This window comes from Eutrigla gurnardus, assembly GCF_963514095.1.
Source record: "Eutrigla gurnardus genome assembly, chromosome: 1".
Lineage (NCBI taxonomy): Eukaryota > Metazoa > Chordata > Actinopteri > Perciformes > Triglidae > Eutrigla > Eutrigla gurnardus.
In genome coordinates this window covers 9,777,554-9,788,569 of record NC_139915.1, presented here as the reverse complement: position 1 = coordinate 9,788,569, position 11,016 = coordinate 9,777,554, and the positions used below count along the sequence as shown (strand labels likewise).

The 11,016-nt window shown below is 43.0% G+C and overlaps 1 protein-coding gene across 2 annotated transcripts in view; it reads left to right on the top strand.

The window, feature by feature from the left end:
* Window positions 1-5,896: 5,896 nt before the first annotated feature.
* The window catches only part of acsf3 (acyl-CoA synthetase family member 3), a 27,629-nt gene continuing 22,509 nt past the window's right edge, over window positions 5,897-11,016 (top strand). The window contains exons 1-3 of one of the 2 annotated variants that reach the window (XM_084006788.1): window positions 5,897-5,955; window positions 6,937-7,738; window positions 9,941-10,096. In XM_084006788.1, the coding sequence (XP_083862914.1) occupies window positions 7,019-7,738; window positions 9,941-10,096 (876 nt within the window). In that variant the 5' untranslated portion in view covers window positions 5,897-5,955; window positions 6,937-7,018. The remainder of the gene's footprint in view (window positions 5,956-6,936; window positions 7,739-9,940; window positions 10,097-11,016) is intronic. The other variant, XM_084006789.1, reaches the window with a different exon arrangement.

The following is an 11,016-nucleotide window of genomic DNA, read 5'->3' as shown; positions in this document are numbered from 1 at the left end:
TTCTAGAAACGTAGAAGAAGTCACAGTGTGTCTGTGAAACAGAAGTCACTGCATATTTCACTAATCATAATATGATACTAAAATGATTTAGTAAAATATTCAAGAAGCAGCAGAATGAAATCCCTGTTTTCTGTGGATTCCATGTGTCAACATCCACTGATGTGCGTTTCATCTTTGTCCGCATGGACGGAGCAGAAGTAAATATTAGCATGTGTACAAAAAGATACTGTTAATCTGTTCTCAAACTTCACGGTTTAAAAGAACCGCAGCTAATTAACCGCACACCAAAACAGGAATACATTTTAATATTGATCTCCTTATGTCCCCGGTGCATTGTCTGTCTGTGTGTGTGTGTGTGTGTGTGTGTGCGTGTGTGCGTGTGCGTGCATGTGTGCAGGCAAGAGTATGATTATGAATATTTTAAGAGCACATTTAACATGGCGAAGCCAGAGCAGCCTCAGTGAGGGATTTGCGCCTACTCTTCAGCTAATGACCCCAGGCGCTTCCAGCAAAGCTTCTTCATATTTTAAAGAAAGTCGATAGAGCTGCAGCCCAGTCAGCAGCATTAAGATTCATACAGACGCCACAGGGACCCTGAAAAAATTAATAACACGCGTGTCTAACAATCCTTCCTGCGATTTAGTGGAGCACCCAAGCTCTCTGCCTGAAATGCAAAGTAGTAATGAACACACAGATAAGATAAATTCTGAACATGCATCCCCTGCCCCTCAAGTCAATCCACAAACACACACCCTTTTCCCCTTCAACCTGCTCTCAACAAGCACGCCTGTCACCTCCCCGCACTCCTGACCAAAGATATCCAAACACACTCTCTTAACCACTCTGCACTCAACCATTTTACTTTTTTCCTCTCTGTCTTACATTCACTAAAAAAGTATTAAACCACGAATCCAAGGGCTCTCAAATACCTAAGATGGGTCCAACTGAACCAAAGCTTTTTTTTCTCTCTTCCCACTTTGCCTGGCTGTAATGAATTTTTCAAGACTTCTCATCTGCAGGTGAGCAGAGGCATTGTCAGGTGCTCTCACTGCAAGGTTAGCCTTTGTGTGGAATCCATCTCAACAGCTCCTTACTTGTTTACACTTTGCCAGAAGTATTCACTGTGAACTGTTGGTAGCGCTTCCTATCCTCCAACAAGACAGGAATGACCTGAGTTAAGTGCACACATACATTTAAACTATGTTTGTATGTATTCCTTCATTCTTTGACAAAACTTATCGAGATAAACATTAATTTAATGTCACGCTGAGGAGCGTGCACAGCAAAAAGGCAGTCTCAAATTACAACTGAAATAAGTGGAGTTTTAGGACTACCAGTAGGTGATGTGTTGTACTGCAGTGGGCTTCCCATAGAGTTAGTAAGGACAATGATGCAGCAGTAGGCTCTGTCCTTCCTGGGAGACTAGACAGCATATGGCAGCGTCTCCCAGAGAACAACACGCCACCCAAGCAGCCTGGCAGCCTCAGTGTGTGTGTGTGTGTGTGTGTGTGTGTGTGTGTGTGTGTGTGTGTGCCTGCCTGCCTGTAGTATGTGCATGTTTGCAAAGGACAAGAAAGATGCCCTGCCAAGTTTCATGGCAGAAAAAAAGACATTTTCCCCCCTTCAACAGCCACATTATCTAAACATTGCATTAAACATGACAAACATTTGGAGGCTTTCAGAGGGATTAGAAAGAACCATATCCTGATGTGAACTCAAAGCATCTATTTTGATCCAAGCTGTATCATGAGCATGCTATAAAAAGTCCTAAACAACAGAAGAACTAAATATTTCACTTCACATCTGGATGTAATAAAGTGCAACCATGTGCAGTTATGGCATGATTGCTTGAATGGGATGCTATAACCCTTTCAATGTTCAGAGGCAACATATTGTTGAGCATGCAATACAGAGTTAGTGCACTGAATTACACCGGGTGGGCGGACGGATGGGGGGGGATCAGGAAATGGGGAAGTCCTGATCGCCTGTCTAGCAGAATAGTTTCCATTTTCATGTGTGTGAGTAAGAAGGGAAAGAGGAGAATCAATAAGGCATTAGCGGAAAGCCATCAAAAATTTCTGCAGCGATCTGAAGCTACAGCCAATAGGTCAGGAAGTTGGATATCATTTATTTAGGCTGAGTTACCTTAAGACTGCAGTTAAATCAACTTTATTCCATCCATTTGACCACGCCGTCCGCCTCAGTTATTCAGAGTGTAAATTACAATAACAAGTTGCAGGCATTTTCACATAATGTTTATTGATATCTAGCATTTGTCCACAATGGATTTGCGTTGTATACAAATATAAATGGAGAGCACCTCCACACACAGACACATACATGTCTGCTCTCTACAGCAAGTACCCTGTGCCAACCCAAACAAAGCAGGCCCACAGTATATAGCCACTTCAAATCCTCTAGTGGAGATATCTCTCTCTAAGGCCATGATGAGAGGCTCATGTAAGCAGCTCATCAGCAGCCTGTTTGCCCATATGTGCCTCACACCCCACAGTCCCCAGTGGGTCCTGGCTCTGTGCACTGATACCATCTCATCTGCCAACATGGACCACTTGGAAACAAACCCAGTCCCTCCTCTGGTTGGCCTGTTCTGCCCTCGCTGGCTTGTGATCTGCACAAATAGCTACAGCCAGTCTGTCCATCAAGTCAAGTGCCCAGTCATAACAAAAGAAATTGAGCCATTAATGAGATGTCATGATGACAACTGCACATATCGTCTAACAGTACAATGTGCATAAATAAAACACACATAATCCAAAATCTTTACAAATTTGATAATTTGACAGTTTGATCATCATAAATGTATAGCGGACAGACGTCCTGGACTCAGAGCGGGAGGATGTGAAGCAGTGAAATCACTAAGGTGTGAATCCTCTGGGCCAGTATTGATGATGACATATGCTGTGGGAAGCAGACGGACAGGAGAGCAGGGTCCAGTGTCATATCTGCACTGTGTCTGCAGGTCCCGCGCGGCGACGGTTCACTTATCCCCCTGCCACCGCACATATGTTTGGGAAACAGAACAGTTGGACATGGCCGAGGGCTAAAATGGGTCAGACCAACACAGATGGAGAAAAAAACTCCCACTGGGTCACTGTCAGATGACTAACACCCTTAGAAAGAAAAAACGTGAGAGAATGTGTGCACGCGTGCGTGTGTTTGTGCAAGGGAGAGATGTAGTCAAATTTTGACAGATTTTAACAGCTTGCCAACAATTCTCTTGAAACAAGGCTAGAAATAAATACTAAGACGAGTTTAGAATCCAAATTGGGTCATGCTGCGCTTGAGTAGCCGAGAGCAAATCACAAACTCTATAGAAATCCAGCGGATGTCAAAAAATTCCTGACATTACATTTCAGCTTTCTGCTCTTTTAAACTTCTGTTCCCTCTCCTGCTTCCCTTGACTTTACTTGTATAAGCAGAGCCAAAACTATATGATCAATAACTTACAGACTCACTGCTCATGTTGTCATTTAACACTGCAATTGTGATAAATAAACAAAAAACACTGTTAATATTATTTTTTTTTTACAAAGTCCGGCAGTCAACTTTGGATAGTATGAAAGCTGACATTTGGGTTACATTGAAAGCTTTGACAGCTTTCACAGCATAAATGTATTCAGGGCACTTCAGGCAAATGTCCTTGGTTGTCAAAACCTAAATGGAATGTGAGGCAATAATTGCAGAGTTGAAAGGTCACTCGTTCATTAGAAAAAAAAACGGAGAGAAATTCCTTTCAGTGTGATCCGTGGCTGCCTTTTGATTTGATCTTTCTTGACACAAAGAGATGGACCATTGTTGCCTGATGAAAAGTACCAATCCCATACTGCATTGGCTTTCCGAACGGTCCTGACACTTTTTGCTCGCTGCACTTTTGTTTCATTTGGAAAAAAAAATACTTTTTGCAAAAAAAAAAAAAAAGCTTCCAGTTGTCCAAAGATTGCTTCTTTCCGAGCCTCCTTAACAGCACTTGTTTGATGTGGCTACAGCACGTAGAGAACCATTTCAGAGCATCCTTCATTTTTCACCTCAAATGAACCACGCAGCCACACAAGGACACACGTGCACCTTTGTGTGGAATACGAGCCGTGCTGTCAACCGTGCATTGGTATGTGGGTGGCATGTGCTCTGCGAGGCAGTCATATGTTTACAGTGAATCTCTTGGATGAAAGTCAAGTTTGCAGCTGCAGCCTCAGAATAATTCATCGCTCGCTTTCTTACCCAGGAGGAGCCACAGGTAGTTGATGAAGTGGCAGTGCCAAGACTCCCAACTGGCGAAGACGAAGCGCAGCTGCCAGGAGTCAGCGCGGCCAGATGCCGCTGCTGATGTACCATGTGTTCCAAGCAGGGCAACAGTGTGTTTGTGTGTGAGCCGGGGTGGGAGGGGAGAGAACGGAGCGCTTGCCAAGAGATTCGCACATTGATGCCAACCTGACACATGCTTGGGTACTCCCCACGGTTTGTGTTACCATCTCAGCCTCTCTCGCAGATCCGTGGGGGGTCCCCTCTTTTCCTTTTTCTCTTTTTCCTCAGATGCAGTCCTTTGCCAAGTCGGGAATTGGCGCCTGCTCGCGGCCGTCCTGCCCATCAGAAACGAGATCCTTTCAGGTGGTCATTGTTGAATGATGTGTTGGCAGCAGGCCATCGCAACAAAATACCTGCTTCTGTTAGATACTCTATCCAATCATGTTTTCGACATAAATGCAACCATAACTCCTCGTGGAAGACGTGTCCTGTCCTCTCACTGAAAAACAGCCCTTTATCATCCTCCCCTCTTCATCCATCCCCGCTGTCTCCGTAGATAACTCCCATGGCAGCTCAGATCCCGGTCCACATACAACGCATGACGGAAATATGACCAACTTCCAGGAAACCAATCCAAAAAGATGGCTCATCTGTGCCTTATTTTGTTTCATCGGAGAGGACATTCGATCTTTTCAGGTTGAATCCTTAGAAAATGCGGCAGTGCAATCTGCATCAAAAAAGACTAAAGACGAATAAAAGAGTCTCTGGGAATGACATAGCTGCTGGTGTAGCATAGCATCCGCTTGAATAGCATTTCCCCACGAATGGCAACGAGTGGTCTTTTGACGATACTACTCCTGAGAGTGGAGGGGAGTTCTCTGAAACAAAGGCACCAGTTTCGCTAGGAACATGCCATCATCGTTTGCAGTGTAGGGGGTTTGGGGAGGGAAGTGAAAACTTTTTGAACGTGTGCCATGTCTGTACCATTCCCTTATCTGAGGCACGCGACTGCCAGCTGGCGGCTGAATGTGCCCACTTGCACTGTGATGATGAAGTCAGCCAAGCTAGTTGGCACACAGAGTGGTAGGCCTGGCATGTGATCTAAAGCCAAACACAGCTCTGTGTGGGGTATCTGCATACATGCAGCACGTCCTCGTCTCTGGTGAGCAGCCTCTCCCCTGGATATGCAGGTCCTCAGAAATGGGGGCGGGTTTTTGCCAGCAACCACTAAGCTGAGAACTACAGAATGGCAGAGAATGACAAGTCATGCTAGTATTCAACGATACATTTATCTAGCCGTCTGTAGGCCTGTAATGAAACTTGTAAGGAGGTTTAGATTACTCTGCTGCATCTAGTAGTCTTCAAAGTACTGCACCAGATCATGTGTAACATTAAAACTTTAACATACAAAAGGCTGTGATCTAAAAATTCATCCCAAAGGAGAAACTTTTAAAAAATGATTTACAGATATGTGCATTTAAATGATTAATTTGGTGAAATAAGAGAACATGTCATTAAACTAACAAAAAGCATTGTTTTTCGACACAAAACAACAATTGCAAGCGCTCAGAGCTGGGAAGGCTGTGTTACGGGGCGGGAACCATCCGAGCAACATTTGTTTCATGACGGAAGACTCATGGTGGTGCGCCGTCCTTCACTACAAGACTGACCGGCTTATGTGTTTTGAGTAAGGTGAGTGTATGAATAAAAGTAGTTATATGGACAGCGAAACACGGGCATTTCGTCAGACATATTAATACATCACTGCTGGAGAAACGGGGTTTTATTTCCCGTGTTTTCGTCTGACGTCCGCTCCGTGTCGGGCTCGTCTGCAATCTATCACTGTTAGCTAGCTAACGTGAAATGACGTCAAATGCCATGGTAACGTTAATGGTCAGCGTTAGTATACGTTACATTAATCTGACACGCTTAGAGGAAATGACAAAAGGAATCGTTGTAAATGGACATTGTTTCACTTATATGTCGTGGGAACTGAATAACGGTTTTGCAAACTTTTCCACGTTTAACGTATTATTTTAATGCAACTAACTGTTTCAGTTAGAGAAGTTACTGAAAAGTAGGATAAAACCTCGTTTTGGAAATTTAGACACTCACACAGACATTAACATTTTCAATAAAACCCCAAAAACAAACAAACAAACAAACAAAAAAAAATCTAAATTGTTAATAATTAAAGGAACAATGCACCGTTTCACAAATAGTTCTGATATCCAGATGCCTGCTTCCAACCTGGAGGAGTGGTGTGCAATAAGTTGTGTTGCTGAAAATGTTGCATCCAGGACCAGTATACATATACAGTATATGTAGTATTTTTGCTCAATTGACCAATATTTGTGACCAAATCTTTCAATTTGAATCTTTCGATCAAATTTCTCAGCCTCTGCTGCTTCATTTTGCTATTTCGTCTATCATTTCTTCAGATTTAAAAGTGCAATCATTATTCAGTTTTTTTTCTATCAGGTTATATATATATTTTTTTAATAGACAAAATAAGCAGTACTTTACAGTGATTTTTTTGTTAAATAATTCCAATTGGTCAAATTAAATACAGAAGGAGGAGAGGAGGATACTTGGATTCCTATGGCATTTACCTTTAGGATAATATATCAAACCATGTGTGCTGCATGATAAAGTGAAGCCTTTTTTTCACAGACATCTGAGATGAGCAGATGCAAGAGGCTGAGGATGGAGTTATCTTGAGGTTCAGACTTTGGAGGGTCTGATCAGCTCAAACATGCTGTCAGGACGTGTTACTCCTTCATGCAACTATCTGAAGTGGACATTTCCTCACTGGAAAGCCACTCTTCAAAGAACGCATTGCCCATCAAAGTCAGGTCAATGGCTACTGGGAACTGTGCTTCAAAGAGGGGCTCATAAATGGACTACACCTTCATCAAGGATAAACCAGAAACCAGTGTTTAAAAGAGCGCCAGCATTTGGAGATAAGCTCGCTATCATAGACAACAGTGGCAGCCACAGCTACAAGCAGCTGTATTGTAGCAGCTTAGGTCTTGCAGGTAGAATCAACACCACTCTCAACTCTGACTTTGGGGGTCTGGAAGGAAAGCGGATCTCCTTCCTGTGTGCTAATGATGCTTCCTATACAGTGGCCCAGTGGGCGGCTTGGATGAGTGGTGGGACGGCAGTGCCACTCTACGGAAAACACCCTGAATCTGAACTGGAGTACATAATCTCTGACTCCCAAAGTTCATTGCTGGTGGCAGGTCATCCCTTTGGTGAAAGCCTCGAGCCACTGGCCCAGAGGCTGGGGCTGCCGTGCCTGACACTGCCTCCCACTTCTATCCTGACCACTTCAGATGGGGCTGACACTCAAGAGAAGGAGACAGAAGACATCACAGACTGGTCTGATCGACCAGCTCTGATCATCTACACCAGTGGCACCACAGGGAGACCCAAGGGAGTTCTACATACACACAGCAGCATCCAAGCCATGGTAAATACTGCCTTTAAGCCATAATTACAACGGAGATGAAACAAATTACAATTAAACTGACTTCACTAATGATTTGCCTGCTGAAATCATGTGCAAAATCATTGGTTATTGAGTTGTATAATATTATACGATTGAAATTTCATGAATACTTTTATAATGTATAATACTTGCATGCAGAAATTATTAAATTAATATCCAGAGTTCCCTACAAATTCATAAACATCATATGTATGCATGTTTCCATGTGCAAGAAGACATCCCCACTTCCCCATTTGATTACCATATTCTCATCATTCCTCTTTTGTTCCAGTTAAGCTTTCTCAATAATCACTAATTCATGCCATTAGAGATCTCCTGAAGAGTTTCCTGTATATTTTAAGTGAAATTGAACAGCATGTCCAATAGTGTGGAAAATCAAATCTTTGTGAAAGAAGGCTAAGCTTAATTTGACTCTGGGTGGTCCAGGATGGGCGAGTGAGTGGATGATTTAGTGAGTCTGTCTTTTTGTCTGGAAGGCAACAACATCAAGTTGTCAGAGTTCCTGGAAAGCTCCTCTGTCAGGATAATGTGAATTAAGACTTGAGGCAAACTTGGAAGGAAAATAAGTATGTTTTATAACTTCCAAAATTAAGATCTTCTGCCATTTATATATATCCACAACTTGATATTCAAAGTCACAAACATAAAACACTTTAGACACAATTCCCTAAAGTTGAGTCAGTGTACAGGCCCTCCAGATCCAATTTAAGCAAATAAGTGAACCTTAAAGCAATTTTTAGCTTTCTGGCACCTCCCTCCAAAGCCTCTTACTCCTGCCTGACCTCTGACGCTCCCTCCTCCGACGACACATGCGGTGAATGTGAGAAGTGCAAGTGAAACGGGTCAATGGAGTCAGATTCAGAGGCAGCGGTAAGTGAAAACTGAAAAAAAAAAAACATTAATTAAATAATATTAAATTCTATATGTGGTATAAAATAAAATGCCCTTGTAACGTTTAGTTACCTTTGTAGTCTGACGAACTACCATTAACGTTATTTTCGTAATGATGGTATTTCATGGCCTGTTTGTTTACAGTCAAATGTGTCATTTTTGGCCGACTGGGGGTGGAAGTGGCGGGTCGCCTTGGTCGGTCATTATCAGTTCTCCGCTGTTCCGTGCTATCTCTCACAGACCTCTCTGCCAGAGAGGCGCGCGACTAGCAAGCCGTGACCGCAGTAGGCGACGCTGCGACAGATGACAGACAGGAAGCTCGGCCAATCACTTTATTCGATCCCAATAAACTGATTGGTCAGACTTTTATCAGAAATATATGAGAATTAAACATTGATGAGTTTCAACACTCAAGTGTAAAAATGCCAGAAAGGTAAGAATTGCTTTAATGGCGCGTTAGTGTAGTCTTCCATATTTAAATGAAGGGTATAAGGATAGAGGGGTGTTGTATGTTGAAGATACGTTTGTTTGTTTTTTGCCACAGGTGTATATAAACAAAACTGACTTGACTAGAATAAATAAGATGTTCATAGCCTTCATTTCTGAGCTAACTGGGAGCTCAATTCCTGGCAGAAATAGTCCATTTATCCACTATTTACAAAACGGGCCTGTACGACGACGCTTAAAATGTTGTATTGTATCATAACAACTGGCTTCTTAAAATGTGATCAATCAAACACAGACAATAAAAACAAGCCTAACTGAACTGAGCAGACTTTGCTCTTTTTTCCTTAATTTACTTTTACTCCTGCTAACTGCCAAAACATACCATGAAGTAACATCATGCCGAGATACTCAATTTTAGCGCAGCTATACTGATGGCATTTCAAAATGTGAATGATAAACATCAGATGTTTTTTTGTGTGTTCTTTCTATACTTACAGTTTGCATATCATATAGCAGGGACAAATCAATTGTAGAAGAGACATATACCGATTTTTCCACACACGTAGTTAGATTATAACAATCTTGAGTAATTATTATGCTTTCCAACTGCAAACAAATTCACCGTTTGCAGAAGTGATTCTTGTCACAGCAAAAAAATACTAATTGAGGTGTGAATACAGCAGTTTAGGAAAAACTATGTCAAAGACGATAAACCACTAAACTGCACGACAACACCACAGAATATCTTGATAAAATGTCTTCAACTGATTGAGGTTGCTGACCCCCTCCTCTCCCCCCCCCCCCCCCCCCCCCCTCCACCCTCAGGTCCAGGGGCTGGTTTCAGAGTGGGCGTGGTCCAGAGACGATGTCATCCTCCATACCTTGCCACTCCACCATGTGCATGGCATCGTTAACAAGCTGCTGTGCCCACTCTGGGTGGGCGCCACCTGCATCATGCTGCCTGAATTCCAGCCTCAGAAGGTCTCGACTCCACTCTGTCTCTTTCTTTTGCTAATTATTTCTCTTGACAGTACACCTTTTCATTAACACCCCTGTGCAAATGAGATACTGTAAAGCTTGGGAGGTGACAATGAAAGCCAAGCTGTCATTTAAGTATACTTATTTCAGATTCCTGTGTGGACAACGTGGACCTTCTGGCTTTTCTACATGAAGCTCTCTTTCTCTATCACTGTTTTACTGTCGGCTTCCACTTTTCCTCTCCCTGCTTTCTCCTCGCTTCATCTCCTCTCTCCTTCTATCAGTCTCTCCTCCTCTTCTCTCTCTGACCGTCAAACTAAGTGTTTGGGGCTCAGTGATGAATTGCCTTGTGTGGCTTTGTATCTGACCAATGCCGACTCACGGCAGGGGCTTAAGCAGCGGATCAATCGATGAGCTGACATTGAAGGATGATGGTGCTTGTTTGGCCCTGAGAAGGGAGGGGAAGTTGGGTGTGTGTGTGTGTGTGTGTGTGTGTGTGTGTGTGTGTGTGTGTGTGTGTGTGTGTGTGTGTGTGTGTGTGTGTGTGTGTGTGTGTGTGTGTGTGTGTGTGTGTGTGTGTGTGTGTGGTGTGTGTGTGTGTGTGTGTGTGTGTGTGTGTGTGTGGATGCTCATGTTTTCCAATATGTGTGTATTTTTGTTTGTATGTCAGGAGGACCTCTACAGCTTAATGCTAGTGAAGGTGGACTGAAAGGAAAGGTCTTTAAGGGACTTACCTGTCAACATAGCTATTGCTACACTGTTATATCAGTATTCAGCTGCTATCTCTGACCTTGTGTACCAAACCACAAAACCTCTCTACTCACGCGCAGAAAAAAAGCCTTTATTCTCCTCCTCCTGAAGTAACAGTGCATTGATGAAGTGATCGATAGTCTGTCTCTTCTATCCCCTCAGATCTCTGAAGG